Here is an 18,802-nt window from a genome sequence, read left to right as displayed (position 1 = left end):
AGGTTTGGCTAGAAAAGGTGCAGCTGTGGTGCTGTGTCACAGCTAAATTTTTAAACTGCCAAAAATGAAAACCAGTGGCCAGATTTGTTCACTTGGAAGTGGCTCACGGTTTGAGTTTTGTATATATATATATATATATATATATATATATTTTTTTTTATTATGCTGCGCAGAATACTGTGCAGACACGACACTTCGTTGCCATGGAAACACTGATGTGCTGTCCTCTCGTCAGCGAGTCCATGAATTAAGCAGCGAGATGAGGCTTTGTTTTCCTCACTGTGACACTTCAACACATGACGTCCCCTAATACATCGCCTTCAGCGCCTACAAACTCTAAAACATGCTAAGTGCGCTCTACTTATGCATCCATGCACCGACTTAAAGACACGACTACAAGTGCTTCTGCAGCCGTGTTTGGCAGAGTGTCACACTGACATAAGCTGCTGGCGAGTTATCCTGCCCTGTTAACTGGTCAAAGCACAATGCGCCTGTTAGGAAAAGCCACGTCTGATTCTTCAGAGACGAAACACAGAAGGACGAAGAGACCAGTCGACGGAACAAATGGAAAACATGGCGTGAAAGACACACACACACACACAACTGCAGCGAACGGCAAGCGCTCCAAGACGTGCCACCCTTGAGAAAGCAAGCTCGCTTCTGTTGCCACGACAACGGAACCTATTAGGTAACTGTGTTGCCATGGCACGTGTCTCCTCGGTGATGCAGACCTGACCACACCCACTGATGAGCTCTCCAGCTGTGAAGAGCAAGGGAGGCTTTTATTGCAGACCAAGTGTCAGCGTTTGGAGATCAGAGAATCTGTGTGTGTGTGTGATGTGTGTTTCTCTTTGTGTAGCCCGCCTGTTTTTTAATTCCCTGTAGGTGTCTAATTTTAGCCTTTCCCCTCTGTGTCCTCCTGTCACTGACCAAACGCGGCTCTCTCTCTGTTTTCAGGGGGGTGCCTCCTGTCGTGGGGCTGGAACGAGCACGGGATGTGTGGGGACGGTTCGCAGGCTGACGTCTTTCATCCTCGGCTCGTTTCTGATCTCAGGCCTGTTCTCATTGGCTGTGGTGCTGGACACTCAATGGCAGTGTGTGGCGTGACGGCTAGTTTAACGCAGAACTCTGTCCACACTTGGGAAGAACTGGAGCACAAGCAAAGATCCCCTTTCACTGAGTTTAAAAAAAAAAAAACTACCTCAGCTACTTGATAAAGTTTTCATTGTTGGTGCAGCTAAACACGGTGTTTTACAGTGTGGAAGACGCTGTAATTTTTGACGTTGATGAACAAATGTCAGTGTCTATGTTCATTTGTCATGTCAAAGCTGCTCTAAGTCATGCAGGAAGTTGACTATTCTGGTGGTTGTGTCACTCTGACCATGTTGCAGTGTTTTAGAGATAACTGACTGGTACAGATTTCAGTTTTTCTCTGAATTCTGACCTGCTAATTCAGATTTTTACCCTTTTTTTTAAACCAAATGATTGTAACCAGGGTTTCTACAGTCTTAAAAATTCATGAGCAGTCTTAAATGTAATTCTCAAAGTTAAGCACTGACCAGCTTAGGTAGCCTGGTGTCCTGCATGTTTCGAATGCATTTCCTAAGCATCGCATCAAAATCTAGAGGTGTCTGCTAATCACTCATTTATTTGGTTAAGATATCTTAAACCAGGAAGACATTTAAGGTCTTCAGGAAAACAGCCTTTTAGTTGTGACTTTGAATTTTGGTAAATTACCCACTATGAGAACATTCTGAATAAAAAAACAACAAATTTTAACACATTTTGGTCAGGAAAAACTTCATAAACAGGGATTTATGAAGAAGTTGGCAATTTGAATAGAGACACACTCAAAATTATTGATATGTACATTTTAATTATGTTAAATCTTTTTTTAGTCATCTGTTTGTTGATTTGCATTAGTGTATTAGTGGAAATTTGTGTTTTATTTATTTATTCTTTTTACTTCAGATGGCTAAAAAAAAAAATTAAAATAAATCAACACTCACTGAATACTGATTATTTCTGTGTTTTTTATTTATCACTATTTCTGTACAAGTCTGAACTGTATTGGTCAAAAAACACACAAAACAAAAATCCCTAAACAACAAACCGATAAAAACGATCACTGAACACCTCACTGAGATAAGTAGCCACAAAACGCATGGTGTTCAAAAACGCACACCCTAAGGTCTCACTAAGTCGCACACATGAGTTGCCATATTTGTCATGTTGGTTCTCTTTATACAATAACCATTGCTTTCTTTCCTTTCCTTTGTTTTCTCTGTTGTTAAACGTTGACCAACGTACTGTCCCCCTGTTTGTGCTCAGCCAGCCTGCAGCCTGCTATTTTTGGCAGATTCAACTGAATGCAGGCGGATCTCAAGAGGTTGTTGGCAGTGTGTTTGCAGTTGTTTGGTAAGAAGTTGGTCCCTTTTCACAAACTTTTTCCACATAAACATTGAATCGACCTTTTGTGCTCAAATGGTGGTCCTTTGAGTTTTTTTTATTTTATTTTTTTTATTTTTTTAAGAGGTATGCTCATTGCTTTACTGTGGAGGTTGATCCATACAGGGCTCCTTATTGCATCTGTCATTTTGAGCATTAGTTTCAATGGCTGGTGACTGTTAAATTAAAATGTGCATTAGGTAGTCATGCACTGTAATTCCCCTAAATGAGAAGAATAATTTGCATATTAGAGGCACTTGTCCACATTGATAACAGTTTGGCCTTTGTTGGTATTACATATTACTATCTGTATGCACATATGTGTACAAGAAACAAAAATAAATCTACATGATTGTCAATTAAATCACAGCTGCACTACATAACATTAACATGATGTCTGAAGTATGTGATGGCAAAGTCGTACATCCTACAGTGCCTTAAAAAAGTGTTTGCACTCCTTAAACGTTTTCATGTCATCTTACAACCACAAACATAAGTGGGTTTTTTTATATTAATGCAAATTTATCACCTAATTTTGAAGGGAAAGCAACATATTTTTAATGTACTATATGAATAAAAATTTGAAAAGTTTGGCATGAACTTGCACTTTACCTTACTCTGGTATCCCTAAATGGAATTGGCTGCGTCCAATTGCCTTCAGAAGCAAATAAATTATTCATACATAATTTTATTGCAGTATAAATAGAGCTTTGAAGGCCCCAAGGACTTTTTTAAAAAGCATCAGCAAACAAACATTAATATAAAGGCCAAGGAACCAGCTAGAAAGTTCACGGATGACGTTGTGGAGAAGCTTAAAGCAGAGTTAGGTTATAAAGTAAGGTTATAAGTCTAGTCTGTCATCTAAAATGGTAAAAAGTACGGCACAACTCCAAACTGAACAAAACACGGCTGCCCGGCTAAGCTGACAGGCCAAAAGAAAGAGCATTAATGAAAAAACCAAGAGGCCGGTGGCATCTCTGGAGGAGCTGCAGAGATCCACATCTCAGCTAAGGAATGTCTCGACAGAACAACTATTAAGTTTTCCTTTATTGAAGATTACCATGAAGAAAGGCACTGTTGAAATTAACAAGTTCTGTTTGCAGCTTGCTGTAAACCATGTTGGGGATAGATAAGACTCTATCAGGGATACCAAAAAGTAAAAACATTATTGTTGTAAAACTACTTAAATTTTCTTACAGTCAAGAGACTTTTTTTGTGTCAAAGAAATTAGCTGGGACCAGATGTTGCTCTCACTATGTGGGACATAAAACGGTTTTTCCACTTGTTGGATTAAGGTAGTCCGGTTTTAAAACTTGTTATGCTCCCAGTGTTTTTCTGTAAGGAGCAGGATGACAAAAAAGTTAAATATTCTGAACACTAATCACTTTAAAACAGTGACTAAATTTACTAACGCCTTACGAATTTATAATTTTGTTCAGAATTTTTCTCCGTATCGAAATCAAAGTAGTTACAGATAAAAAAGAGGCTGTATTCCTGTTGCAGTAATGATGTTGAATCACTTTTGCTATTTTGAAATTATTTGTTTATTGTGTCAAACACTAGGCATTTCCATAATAATGTACATTTTTGTGTGATACTGTAAAAGTGTTGTATTTTTATTCAAGATTGTGATATTGCAAGAATCTTTTAATGAGCAAATATGCAGAAAAAGGTTCTTTGGTAAGATGAGACCAAAACTGAAGCCCCTGGTTGTATTTAAAAAGCTGTTGCTGAAAATTAATACTGGAAAAAGCCATACACACACCTTATCCGCCGTGAAAGACGGTGGTGGCAGCATTATGGTGTGGGGATACATTAGTTTTTAGCAGGGGCAAAACTGGTCAGGATTAGTTTGGAAGTGCGGTGGAGGTTCACCTTCCAACAGAACGGCGATTCCAAACATAATTAAAATGGAATGGTTTCAATCACAGCACCTCGAGTTAGAATGGCCTAGTCAAAGTCTGGACTGTCTTTGTGTTTTCCACATAAAATACTATTTAGTTACAGTGTCGTTTCTGGTTGCAACAAGACAAAATGTGACGTTTAAAGGATGTGCATACTTTTTTAAGGCACTGCAAATAGGCTCTCTTTGTCCTTTAAACTAGTATAACTCTAATATCTTAAGTACTTTCAATTTGTTATGCCAGAGCTTGCAATCCTAAAGCGTCATTCTATTGAGGTTAAAGTGATGCTTTCTGAAACAAACAGTGGTTTCTTGTGAATATTATTTTTTGATGCCTGAAAATATATTGAAGAAATGTTAAAAATTCACTGGTGCAAAACAGTGCAAAAACCCTACAAAGACATGACCATGACAGTGCAAAGTTCATTATTTCTTTTCAACTGTTAAGTCTGGCTGACATGACAATTGATAGGTTGTTTTGTTTTTTTGTTTTTTTCTGACATGGGTGTGACTTAAATCTGGAGCAACATTTTTTTTTTTTCCTTTCAACAGAAGCAGCACACACATATTTGATGGTTGCTCAAAAACATTGGAACGCACAAATTCAGCACACACAAAGCATATTTACAGCACTGGCACACAGCGAAAAATAGGCACACAAATTACAACACAGTAACCAGTCACAGATACTGAGCTACATAAGGCTTGACAACAAAACTTCCTCAGTGCTACATCTATGCTGAGTTTGTGATGTACAGGTTGTCACTGTCACACCCATTTAAAAATACTAAGTTATACACACATAAAAAAAATGCTACAGCACTATCAAGTGGGTGATGGGTCATTATGGGTCATACACATAGTGGTTGGAACACCATGGTTCATAACACAAACTGACTCTGTTGGTTGTCTGCTCCGGTGCTGTCGTTGGTTCTCTATAAACATATAAAAAAAAAAAACAAAAAAAAAAACAATAACAAAAATAAATTATTACACAAATCTATTCAAAATGGTGGAAATGATGGCGATGATGGAGGGTAAAGAAAATGTGCTCCGTTAGTTCCTCATGGTAAACGATGGGTTTACCATGCGTTCCCATGCTTCAGCCAAGGCGTCAGACACCAAAACGGACCGTCTGAGTGCATCGGTTGGACTCTGGAGTCGGTTAATAATGAACATGCCCAATCATGCCACGTTCTACGGCTCGATGTAGAGTAGTTCGGTCACTGTCATGCGTTTGGGTATTTTCCATCATGCTCTCACAGTCACTCCATTTTTTTCTTTTTTTTTTTTGTCTTCATTTATTCATTTTCAGCTCTCTTTACACATAGAACATCAGTTGAAAACCTTAGCGGTAAAGCCAGTGGGAAAGGAAAGATGTACGTATGCATGTGCTGCTGAAGAAAAAAACAAAAAAAAAACAAAAAAAAAACAAAGTCTGAATGCTTGTTGTGTATAAAATTTATTTCATGCAACGACTTGTATTTACATGTTTTGTTTGAATGCTTTTCTTTTGCATAAATGTAAAATACATGCATTTACCTTTCCCCAAATAGACCCACATCATGTTTCCCCCTCCCCTGCATTTGAATTGCATGACCATAAAATTCACCTGCATCTCTTCACATCAAATCTACACAAATATTTTTTTCTTTTTTTTTTTAAGCATAGAACGTCCATCAATTACCACAAGAGACATGACTCGAAATGTGAAACAATGCTCAATTCAGAATAGAAACAAAAGTTGGATGACTTCTTAAAATTACCATACCTTCTTTTTTCTTACAGAAATAAACATTACTGACTGCTCTACATAGAATTTAATAAAGTGCCCTGAAAAGACTTGTGCATAAATGTTGGGACGGTATCAATACATGTGTGAGTATTGATCATTAGACAAACACACAGCAGGATTCCTTGTGATATCTGATTGCAACTTGAGACATTTTGACTCTGTAGAGCTGCTTGGTCCCCTTTTATGTTTGTGCTTTAATATACAAGATATGAGAAGTATAAAATCATTTTCTCCATCTTTTTTTCAGCTTGTCTTTTTTTTTTTTTTGCTTGGTGCTGAATGTTCAATTGTGATATCACTGGTGTGTAACAACAATAACCAAAGAGGACATTAATTTGATTCAGAGTATCAGGGTGGAGCTAAAAGTGCCTATTTAGGAAATAAAGTGGCATAATGATGCTACACTGGGAACATTTGTTTAATAAGGTGTCAATTTCTTACTGACTTTCTCTCTGCTTTACTTGATATGAAGGCACCATTGTTTTACAGGCACATCTTAATAAATACTTTTCAGTAATTGAATTCAAAAGTGAAATATATGTATATATCAATTACACACAGAACTATATCTTTAAAAGGATGTATTTAATTTCCTTTTTAATGAAATGAAATTTATATCTATTAAAAAACTAAGTTTAACTTTCTTAGAAAATCTGAATATCAAAAAAGACCAATAAAAAAATGACTTTTATAACTGCCTACTGAAAATACTTAACACTTTGGTTCCTTTTGCAGGAACGTCTGCATCGATGCAATGGGGCACGGAGGCGACCCACTGCAGAGGTAATAAGGAAACCCAGATGGCTTCAGTAGCATGTTGGGCCAGGCGTCTCTCACCAAAACACTTTTTGGTACCATTCACCACCATAACTAATCCCAACAACCTTTATTCAAAAACTGACTTGGGTCCATGCATTTAACCAAATACAACAAGTAGGGACCCATATCGTGCTCTTATTGCTAAGAATAGACTAAAATATTTTTATTACACCACAAATTGGGACATTGAATGACTTTATGTTTTAGGATTGCAATGCTCAACAGATTACTTCCTATAACATTCAAACTAATTTGTTCATTAAGTTAGGATATTGAATGTTTAATTTATTGCTGAGCAGGTAAATGTAACCCAATGTTTGATTTAGGATCGTTTTGCAAAAGATTTGCTCTGTGAGATTTAGATCTAGTGAATTTCCCGACAGATCCAGCACCACAGGTGCCGGAAAATGAAATATGCACTTCTTTAAAGCTTGTCAGCTGAAGGTAGCATGAGGTGCTCTAAATGTTCCTGGTAGAAAAATACTCTCACTTTGGACTCTATAAAACCCAGCAGATGACATGGCTCCCAAATCATCCCTGTCTGTTGTAAATATCCCTTTTAAATGGGTATTTAAGAAAACAGATGTTCTTTTCTGTCAACTTTTCTAATGCACAACCTTCTGTGAAGATCCAGCTTTTTTCTGTTGGCTTACTTTGCCTGAAATGTCTGTCTACTGTAAACAGTCCTTATAATAGTGAAGGACAAAACATGGCTCATTCTTCAATTTTTCTTTTTTATTGGTCTTATTTACAGAAATAAATGCTTGAAATATATAAATCTGGATGTAATTAGTCTATATAATACGAGTTTCACTTTTTGGCTTCAGTTAATAAAATAAATAACTAATTTATTGAGGTGCGCCCGTATATCTCATGAGTCCTGCATCAGGTCAAGCAGCACAGCAGTAACGGAAGTTGCTGAAGAGTATTTACAGAGTTTAAAAACCCTAAACTACCAGTAAACACTGTCATATAAAATAGCATTTGTTGGCTTTGTGACAAATTTGTTCAAGTTAGACAACTCTGTGTTAGTTGGAGACCCCGGTCAAATGACAAGGAAAATAAATGTATAAAGTTGGGGAAAGGCAAAGAATGGTGGCTACATAAAAATCTCTGCTATGACTGAGTCTCTTGTAAAGCTGTCTTGAAATGCATAAGAATGACAAAGCTTAGGAAGCTTTTAAATTCTTCTTTTTTTCTTTTTTTTTACAGTTACTGCATTACAATTAGCTTCTGGTTGAACATGATTCATCATGCAATTCATGCAAATTAACAGTTTTAATTCTGTTGACATTAAATGTATCCATCACTGGCATCAAAGGAATTGTCACAATCTCCATATTGCATTGGACATCGTGAACGTTGCGTTCAAATATGTATGTTTTTAATGGCCACTCAGTTAACATGGAGTCTCGTCTGGATTGCACTTCTGCATGAAAACGTCTCTACTTTGCAACACACAAAGCACTTGACAGTTGCCTTAACAGCCTTTGGATATGTTTCAAAGCAATGAGTTAATTTCCAGTAAACTATCAACAGGGGTTACATCTCATGAAAAAAAAAATATATATATATATTTTTACAAAAATTCAACAACAAAAAAATAAAAAGCAAATGAGATCAAACTTATTAGCAGAAGAGTATGAGAGATCAAAAGCAACAGAGCAACAGGCAATGATGTCAACACAGGAAAAAAAGGAGTTAGCCTGCAGTAGAACAGTGCTTCATCTGCAGCTCGGGTGACCCATGCAGAGTGGCATGTGCCAATGTTGACTACTTTAGGATATGATGACACACCCAAGTGTATCACTTGGGAAGCTTAAGTTTAAGCACAGTTAAGATACATTGTCCCAGGGAAAAGAAAAACCAAAGCAAACAAAAATGAGAAGAAAACAAAATCAGGAGTGAAGGCAGGAAGTGTCAAAGCAAAGTCTGACAGGAGAGATAAGAAGGTAGGATTGTGGACTGGCCCTTCCAATGGCATTGTGTCTGCTACTCAACCATGCTACATAATGGATGGGATGGGAGAATGTGAGTGCTGCATTAGACAGGGTGGGCTGCAGGGCAGGGCTGACACTGAGGACACTCCAGAGGCATCCCCGCTCATGCCAGACATGCTGTTAAGGCTCCAAGGCTTTTCATAACCTTCAGTTGGAAAACAGAGAACGTTCTGAGTACACTGCAGCACTGGATCCATGACAGAAGGTTTTCTTTTTATTTTTTTTTTATTTTTCTTTTTGGTATTCCTCACTTCTTACACTACACCTGTTGCTTTCTTGTTTTTGTCTCCAAAGAAACAGGTCAACACAGACTTAAGACAGGTTATTATTCTCCATGCATTGAGTGCATCAGGAGTACAACAGCATGCACCGGGTGGTACTGGAATGGTTTGGAGTAGAACACTGCAACAAGACAGAACAATAGGCACCGTGGGCAGGAGGTCTACGCTCGGCTACAAGCTGAATTTCATTCCGTGTGCCCGTTGCTGCACACAAACTTAGATCACCTTCAAGAGGAATGTTTTGAACTTTTTATCATTTAAAATAGAATTTTAAATTGTCTCAAGCTGTAATAATAATGATAATATTGATGATAATAATTCACTTTTCGTGTTGTGCTCCTTCACCATACTGATAGCACCCATCAGCAAGACACTTCATGCACCGTTATGGTCAAGAGGAATGTTCTTGTAAGTCAGAATCCCACACATTACTTATCATTAAAACACATAAACGTACATGATACACATGTAGCACGGAAAATACTCCCCTAGCCATATAAGACGACACATTCTAGATCATATAAATCTCAAAAATAGCTTTCTTACTAGTAAATAAATAGGGGTCTTACATTATGCATGGTATAAAAAATATATCTCATGTAGATGTGGATTATCCTTGATGTTTGTGGGGATTGTGCTTGTGTGTGGGTTGGCATTGTGTACAATCTCCAGCAGGATGACTGAGGAAAAGTGAGTGGTGACGTTTGCTGTGTGTGCGTGTGTGTGCGTGTCTGCATGTGTGTGTGGGTGTGTGCGTGTGTGTGTTTTGGATGTGCGTGGAAAAAGCTGATGCAAAAAAAGAGCATGTCATGTCTATTGCCTACAGGGTGTCAGTGTCTCGGGGGGGCCTGTGATTGGCTGTTGCTGTACGTACCCCTCCTCACTCTGCCCCCCGTGTGGTTGGGGTGTTCAGCCGTGGTGACCAAGAAGCAGGGCCGCTCTCGCTCGCTGGGGCTGAAGATCTCCTCCGGAGAAATGGCCTGGTCTATGTGCGGGCAGTCTTCATTGGCCAGTGCTGCGTTAGCTGCTTCGCCGTTCAGCTTGGAATCTTAAAATAATGAACAAAAGTTTTAAAACGGGAAGACGATGATGTTAAGGGCAACGTTGTTTTAGCTGTGACCTACTCAGGGTCCACATAGGAAATGACTGTAGAATAATGGTGTTAGTATACAGTGCCTTCCAAAGGGGTTTTTACCCTTTGAACTTTTCCTCATTTTGACAAATTGAGAACTTTTGTAATGTTTAGAAGTATTTTTGATAATAACCCAACACAAAGTAGCATGATGAATGAAAATCAAATTGTTTTTCCAATTGATGTTAAGATTTTAAATATAGAAAGTGTAACACGATTACTGTAGCACATGAAGATATCTGACCCTAAAACATTTCATTGAAACATTTCTTTGACTTGTCCATTTAGGACAAACTAAATTGTATTAAATTGAATTGAACTGAATCGTCCTGCTCGAAGGTGAAACTCTGCTCCACTCTCAAGCGTTTTGCAGCTGTTAATAGACTTTCATCCAGGATTGACCAGCTTACCAGTCCCTGAAAAAGAAGCATTGCAGCATCATGCTGCTGCCAACACCACATTTCGACATGTGAACACTGTTCATAGATTGTGTAAAGCAGGTAGTTTCCCCCTCAAAATAATAATAAAAAAAAACATTTTGGCAAATGAAAAACTAAATTTTGGTCTTATGTGAGGGGAACTCATTCAGTCACACATTTGCTGTGTCCTTTTTGCAAACTACAAACGGGACTTTTTACAGCTTCCTTTCAACAAAGACTCTCTTCTTTTTGCTTTCAGCTGGAGTGCATGTTCCTGGTAGGTTTGCAGTTGTACCAAACTCTTGGATACTTTTTAGAAGGAAAAAATATTCAGTTACTTCTTAAACCTAAACCAGCTTTAAACTTTTTAATCTGTCTGCTGTGTTACTCTCAAAACAATTGTATTTATACTTAAATTATACAAAGATGTACTCACTGAGATGATTGGTTTATTTTGCAGTTTCAGAGAAAAGGGTACTGAATATGTTTTGCACAAGAAACTTTCCTCTTTTTATTTGTAAATATTATTAGAAATCATAACTACCTTCCACTTTGCAGTAAATTTGTGTTTTTCTATCACATAAGAAACAAACAAAATACCTTAAAGCTTGTGGTGACAAAATGTGAGGCAAAAGTTCAAGGCGTCTTAAAACTTTTGTAAACAGCAGCTGCTGCCTGGTGTTTACTTTGAGCTGCAGATGTAATCCACCTCTGGCAAAGACCAATATATCTCCACGCTGATATTACCAGAGGGGCATTAAGTTGTTCCAGCATCTACTAATGGTTGTACTTAACATTGCAACTGCATCCTCTCAGTCTTAAGAGTCATGGAGTATGAGTCACTGCATTAGGAAGCGCAAAATCAATAGCAAGAATACTCAGGGTCTCTTTTTTTCTTTTATCAAAAGTCAAATGGGCTTTTTATTTCATACTGCATTCCACTGATTGTTTTCAGAATTGTGTTTTTTGTTTAGTCTCATGTCTGAGTCAGCAGCTGACTGAAGTACACGATCAGACGGCAAAGCTGCTAACTAGTGAAACGGCTATTTCTGTAGGAGAAATCAACTTCAGCAACAGTACGCGAGAGTTTGTGTTTTGCTTCTTGCTTACCTTGAAATTTGATCTCAAACACATCGTCGTGGGCTATAGGGCTTGGATGCTGGGAGCTGATGCTGGACTTACAGTAGTTAGGGGAGCCTGGTTGGGGGGCTCTGGGGATATGCCTGTTTTTTTTCTTTGGTAGTTTCTGTTTAGCCATTGCCAGTGAGTAGTACATTCCAAAGTTGTTGACAATTACTGGTACTGGCATGGCGATGGTCAGCACACCTGCCAGGGCGCACAGGGCTCCAACCAGCATGCCAAAGGTCGTCTGAGGGTACATGTCTCCGTAGCCGAGGGTCGTCATCGTCACCACCGCCCACCAGAATCCGATTGGGATGTTCTTGAACTGTGTATGCTCACTGGCTCTCGGGTCGTTGGGGTCGGCGCCGATGCGTTCTGCGTAGTAGATCATTGTGGCAAAGATGAGGACGCCAAGAGCAAGGAAAATAATGAGGAGGAGGAACTCGTTGGTGCTGGCCCTCAGAGTGTGACCCAGAACTCGCAGCCCCACGAAGTGACGGGTTAGCTTGAAGATGCGCAGGATCCGCACAAAGCGGACAACTCTCAGGAATCCCAGCACGTCTTTCGCCGCCTTGGAGGACAGCCCGCTGAGGCTCACCTCCAGGTAGAAGGGCAGGATGGCCACAAAGTCGATGATGTTGAGCGCGTTCCGAATGAAGTCAAATTTGTTCGGACAGAAAGTTATTCGCATCAGGAACTCAAAAGTGAACCACACAACGCAGACGCCCTCGATGTAGGTGAGGTAGGCCGCCGTCTCCGTCTCCTGGTATGTGCTCACCACCGTTTCATTGTCCAGCACTTCCGTCTCGGTGCGGTTCACAATCGGGTTGAAGGCTTCGTGGGTCTCCAGACAGAAGGTGGTGATCGACACCAGAATGAAGAAAAGCGAGGCCAGAGCGATCCACTGAGAGGGGAAAAAAGATAACAGGGAGATGAGGACAGAGAGGACAATGAGAACAGTATCACAGGCATGTAATCAACCTTGATGGGTTAGCAACTATTTTCAGCAGGACACAATGCAGCTCAATCTATCATCCATGAAATAACATCTGGTTTGATTATGACCAGATGTCAATTGGTGTTATCTCTGTTTTTCCTCTTTAAGAGGATGATCTGGATGAACTTCCTGTTCCTCCTCTTGCTTATGCTGAGGCTCAAGGTCATGGCATTCTTATGAGTGATCTACATACTGAACTATGAAGAGCCTGCACCAGCTGAAACAGTAGTAAAAACGGGATATTTCTGTTAACCCTCAACCTTTAGCCTGGGCTTTTCCCTTCAGCACAACCACTATAGGCCTTCCCCACACAAGGTCACACTGTCCTGAGGACCAGCTCCTGGGAATCACTGAGAGCTGGGAGAAACCCATAATTTACCTAATGGGTAAAGAGTACGTCAACCTTCATTGTGCATTGATTAGATTCTCAGATGTCATCACATTTAGGTCGTCAGAGATCTGGTGCACACAACACGAGTGTAACAGCGGCTCTCTCTGGGGTATTGAGTGGAGGCCTTTCGTCATGGTGTCTTCCTCATGTTATCTCCCTCCCATCATGCTGTGTTGGTTTAATGCAGGTGTTGGTCAATTCACCTCTTTATCAATTTATACTTTTTAATTTTTAGTTGTTTTGTGCCCAACTGTTTTGCATAAAAAATGAATCTGTCTGTTGCAAGACATGCATCAAAACAGGCCTCCTTTGGGAGTATTTTGTACCTGCTTTGTCTATCCATGACTTCAAGTATTTTTTTTTATATTGTCCTGACAGTCTACTGTAAGGAAATATGGTTATGTGACTCCCGTAAATAATATCTACCTAATGAGTTTGCTTAGTTATCTTGTTTTCATCACGTGTCATATGTCAAATTTTAAAAAACTCAACTGGTGCAAACCGTGATTTGTCTTACTCCACATGGTGTACTGTTATCTTAAAGCATCCTCATTTTAAGTGAGGTGAGTGGACAGGAAGCGTAAACAGGAAGAGAGGGATTACTTTTCCATGAGCTGCAAAAGTGGAATCAATAGTTGCTTGTTTGCTTGTAAAAATGCATCAAAGTCAAGCTTTGTGGTACCTCTCAAACTAATGCACGGGATTGTTAAGTAGCGTGAAGAAATAATGAATGACTTTAGGGAAGGTGTAAGTTGAGTAAAAAAAGGAGCGGGTCTGGGCGTGCATCCTGCTGAGCAAAACAAACACTGCACTCCCTGGCAGTAGCATCCATTCACAGAGAGGCCGACGCGCAGCACAAGATGGAAAACAGGCACTCATTATAACATCCTCATCACCAACGAATCATTGCACCGAGCTGAGGAAAGTCTGCTTCCCTTCCAAATATTAGGGTAGTAGCTCAGGGAGACGCTAGGTATCCCTGAGCTGTTGAGTTGTGTCAACAGCAGGACTGTGCACATAAAAAAGCCAACTTTGAGAATATTTGTAGAATATCGCATGATTTTTTTTTTCAGTTGAGTTCAAGTCGTCTTCAGAACAAATGTAATCTCAACGAACTTTGCAGGACAAATGCCTCAGTCCATATCCATGTAAATATAAATATAAACATATAGAGAGATTCATATTCAGTCAAATACATCCCAATAAAATTCAGTTAAATTCAGTTTATGATGCTAGTTGTTAGAAAGAATTATGTAAGAAAAAGCTCAGTCCGGTCGTGGACTTCACAGCTTTTTTCTTGATGTGATTAAGAGTGAATTTTGTGTCAGCACTCCGAAGCAATAAAAAGTGTTAGTGTTTTCTCTGATTGCATAATGCTGTTTTGTCCACCCCCTCTGCACTGTGTTCCATAATAAGTCAGATTTAACATCCCTGCCTTCGCCTTTAAAGTAGCCTGTTTTTTATTTTATCTGAATCTCTTCAGATGCCAAAATTTTTCATAATAGTAAAACATTTTTGCAGCTCAAATTGAGCAGACAATATCAGTCAACAAGCTTTAGTGTGACGAAGCCTTTTTTTTCTGATAAGCTTCTTTTATTTCGTTCGCGAATGCCTCCAAACATTCAGCTTGCTGAATATCCCACCCTCCAAACAAAGAAACAAGCGCTGCGTCTTATTGGCCCGCCCCCTGAATTATGCGTCTCTGACAGTAAGGAAGGAGCGCAGTCAGTGAAAAGACAAAAGACTTTTTCTTTATTGATAATTCTCCCTGTCTCGGAAAAACCACAGTCCTACTATGCAGAGACGAGGGCTTAGATCCACTGTGAATAGAGTCTGTAATTAACTCTGAAGCTCACATCTAATTAATCTTATTGCCAGTTTTGGTAGCGCTCCGTCAATCTTTGATCTGCTTTTGTCAGGCCTGTTGTTGAATGTAGGACGTGTTATAGTGTTAGGATTTTTTTGAAATTCAGGGATTTTTTTTTTCTCTCGCTTCATTAAAAGATTATGTTGTAAATGGTACACAGTTAGGTTACACTGCTGAGCCCAAAGCCTAAGGGGTTAGAACCGGTCAATATAGACTTCCTTTAAAGCAGCTTGACTGTTTACACCAATCAGGTTGGTACAGCTGTTCAAACAGCGTGCAGCACAGCGGTCCTTTGTAGGGCCTCTGTGGCCTTTCTGAAGCATCTAAAAAGCTGGTTGTTATTTCGTTTTCACCAACGTGGGGCAATGTGCCCAGATGGAAAAGTGCCCGTAACAAAGACTAATAACGACACCTGAAACAGCAACCTCATTTCTGTTTGGAGGTCTGCCACAAACAATTCGTTGGTGCCAAAGAGCTGGTGTCCTTATGTGGAGCTGACCTATATAACTGGGTATCCTTCTGTCCTGGAAATAACAATCTAAAGACCTGTTGGAGGCTGAGCGAGGATCTGCATCTCTCTGCTGGAGGAGAATGGGAGCTACGATTCGCCTCCAAATCGTTTATTGCATAAGATATTTTTGTTTTCTCTCTCTGCTCTGTCTTTGTGCTCTCATCGACCTGCTGTGGAAACCCCAGGGAGTACAAAGCAAGGTCATAAAAAGCCTCCTGAGCTCATCAATTTCTGTTGTGCCATCACAACAGCAAAGGCAAATTAACAAGTGTTGTTTGTACAGTTCTGACTGGTTCTGTCAAGAGCAGAGGCACATCCACAGAGTTACGTGGCAAGAGGATTGATCATCTTTCAATAAAACACTAAAACTAAACTATAACAGAATTTTAATTTGGGTTTTATGAGTTTTATTATTCTGTTGTCACATACAGGGAACTTTGGACGGAGTAATTGATTGAAAAATGGCTTGCTTTTAAACAGAAGTGGCATAACATCAAGGTAAAAATAAAATAAGCTTTAAAGAAATAAATGAACAAATAAAGTAGTTTAGTTGATTTATTGATTGATTTCTCTCTGTTATTTTAAGTCCATAATTTAAAATAAGAACAGACAGCTTTTCAGACGCATTAAAACTGAACAGCACAGCAAATATTAACAATGAATTAATGCATAAAGTGCCGATGAAGATATAAAATGCAATAATTAAATGCGGTAACTCTCTTCCTTTTTTTAAAATGATAAAAAAATCAAGTGTTTGATAAATAAAACATTTAACAAGTGTAACTCAACTTGATGAAAACAAACACACTGGTGAAACAGGGACACTAACTATCCTGTGGTGGACACATCAAAACCGTAAGCTTTAAATTTACATTTTATTATGCTATTGGCATAATAAGAGTAAAGGAGAGATTTGGTTACGTGAGGATTTAAAACGGATACATTTATTTTAATAACAGGAATTATAGAAATGTAAACAACCCTTTCTGTCCCGGGGGCCTGGATGCCCTTTAACCCCCTCACCCTCCTACATCTTCGTGATGCCACTGATCAAGACCGATTTCTGCTTATAGAGAATTAGGCTTTGTTTACCCAGGGCCGCTTCAAGAAGGTGGCCAGTTGGGGGCCACGGATAATCTTGGGCCAAAAGCCAGAACAGAATTTCAGGAGTTTTGTTTTACTAATTGAATATGTAATGGGTGAGAAGGCGGACCATAAATAAATGATAGCCTGTGGGAGTCACAGTAATCATTTAAGCTTAAATAAACAAATAAATTTAGCAGCTCATTGAAACATGAATGGTCCCATCTGAAAGTCATTAATTATGCATGCAGACTGTCTGGCTTATTACACTGCAACCCAATTCAGATGAAACTAGAACAACAATAACATGCGAAAGAGAAGGAGAAGAAGAAAAAAAAAACACTCACCCTGGCATATTTTGAAGAGTATGGATCCTCGAACAGAGCCCAGACCCGTTTCTGCCAGCGGCTCCACAGGCTGCCACTCCTCACATCAGGTGAATCCCCCTGCGCCAGCCTCCTTGTCATCTCATCATCATCCTCATGCTCCGGCTCTGGCTCCGGATCCTCGCTCCCCAGGTCTAACAGACCCCCTCCGCCGAAACTATCAAGGGCCTCCTCTGCCTCCCGGTGCTGTCGATAGGTCATCCAGCAGCATGGCTCCACGTCTGTCTCATCGATGCCCCAGAAGGCCAGCTCCTCCTCATACAGCGGCCCGCAGACGTCGGCCGGGCAGTGCAGTTTACCCGTCCTGTAGTAATTAAGGATGTGTGCAAAAACGCCCGGGTGACGGTCGAAGAAGAACTCCTCGATCTTGGCGTCATAGTCGAAGTGGTTGGGCGCGTCAGGCTCGGCAAGCCAGGACAAGCGGGTTCCAGGTAGGGTGCGCAGGGTACTGCGGTATGTCTGATGTCTGATCCCTCCCACGTTTATCACAATGCGATCCTTGTCGTCGCTCAGGCCCATCGCGTCCCTTAGGCATTTCTCCACTAAGTTCCCCTCATTGCAAAGGTCAGTCTAGATGTACCTTTATAACGGCGGGCGCACATCAATTACGCACAAAGCAACCAGTCGCCAGTTGGGAGGAAATCAGTGGTGTTTGACATGCATTCCCTCTATTACCATGTATTCCTTACCAGCACCTGACATGCACCTGGCTGATTTCAAACTCTTAACATTGCCAGGCTCTGCTGAAGGTATAGAATAGACATCCAAAAAGAGTGCAGCCAATGGGATCACATTAGGAACGGACGTCACATTGCTCCCAGATCAGAGATGTGCACATATGAAAAAACCCCAAAACAAAACACAAGCGGCAACAGTTTCCAGATCGGGTCATTGAATCCAGCAGGTCGCCTGTTGTTCGTGACTTTCACAGCAAGGTGACTGCGGTGGTGCTGAGCGGACAGCGTCTGATGGAGACGCGGAGCTGCCTCCAGACTCGCCTCCCTCACGCTCAGCTCAGCCCGCTCCCCTCTCCGCGCTCTTTGGGCGACGCCACCGCTACACACAGCCGCTCTTTGTCTCAGCAGATAAGATCAGAGCGCAGATCTTCACCGCTGTCATTCATGCATGATCAGGATGAAAAATATCCCAGTCAGATCAAAGGGAGATCGGTCCTCTTCTCAGATCTGTACACCAGACCAAATAAGGAGAATCGAGGATGAAGAGGGCGACGAACCTCCTCAAAAAAAACGCCCAAACTGCCTGTTATTCACACCGAGCCTCTCTGCTCCTGTTTCAAACCAGATTGAGCATGCCCAGTGGAGGAGCTTGCACTTGCAGCATCTCCTCCCAATTAAAGATATTGAAATAGTCTTACAGCTGCTCACTTTTTCTAATGTGTCTGACTTATCCTTGTTGTCGGAGAGCAGCTCCCACAGCCTGTAGGGAAGCGCCGTCCATCCTCCTGCGCAGCTGTCTGCTGAAGGTGTGACCCTGGAGCCACAAACGCGCAGATGCGCCTCTAACACCACAGATCACAGATCACTTACCTTCTGTGGGATTTAAATATACACACATATTAGGCTTCAGACTGCAGATTTATCTACACCAAGATAACGAACCTCACTAAGAGCATAGACAGTCCATGCAA

At 40.4% G+C, this 18,802-nt stretch overlaps 2 protein-coding genes across 7 annotated transcripts in view; one reads left to right on the top strand and one right to left on the bottom strand.

Moving 5' to 3' along the window:
• Nucleotides 1-2,935, top strand: part of sergef (secretion regulating guanine nucleotide exchange factor) — a 12,269-nt gene extending 9,334 nt beyond the window's left edge. For 2 of the 3 annotated variants that reach the window (XM_015032965.1, XM_015032964.1), the window contains exon 11: nt 958-2,935. In XM_015032965.1, the coding sequence (XP_014888451.1) occupies nt 958-1,214 (257 nt within the window). In that variant the 3' untranslated portion in view covers nt 1,215-2,935. The remainder of the gene's footprint in view (nt 1-957) is intronic. The other variant, XM_015032966.1, reaches the window with a different exon arrangement.
• kcnc1b (potassium voltage-gated channel, Shaw-related subfamily, member 1b) overlaps nt 1-18,802 on the bottom strand; it is a 19,507-nt gene extending 705 nt beyond the window's left edge. The window contains exons 1-4 of one of the 4 annotated variants that reach the window (XM_015032959.1): nt 17,116-18,802; nt 11,908-12,823; nt 10,121-10,294; nt 5,250-5,286 (exon numbers count right to left, since the gene is read on the bottom strand). In XM_015032959.1, coding sequence (XP_014888445.1) covers nt 5,250-5,286; nt 10,121-10,294; nt 11,908-12,823; nt 17,116-17,673 — 1,685 coding nt within the window. In that variant the 5' untranslated portion in view covers nt 17,674-18,802. Of the gene's footprint in view, nt 1-1,474; nt 5,287-6,332; nt 9,111-10,120; nt 10,295-11,907; nt 12,824-17,115 lie in introns of those variants that run through there. The other 3 variants (XM_015032958.1, XM_015032957.1, XM_015032960.1) reach the window with 3 other exon arrangements.

This window comes from Poecilia latipinna, unplaced genomic scaffold (assembly GCF_001443285.1).
Source record: "Poecilia latipinna isolate Pla-1442-1.1 unplaced genomic scaffold, P_latipinna-1.0 Scaffold254, whole genome shotgun sequence".
In the NCBI taxonomy this organism is placed as follows: Eukaryota; Metazoa; Chordata; class Actinopteri; order Cyprinodontiformes; family Poeciliidae; genus Poecilia; species Poecilia latipinna.
Note: the sequence above shows the minus strand (reverse complement) of the source record. Positions and strands in the feature narration are given on the sequence as shown.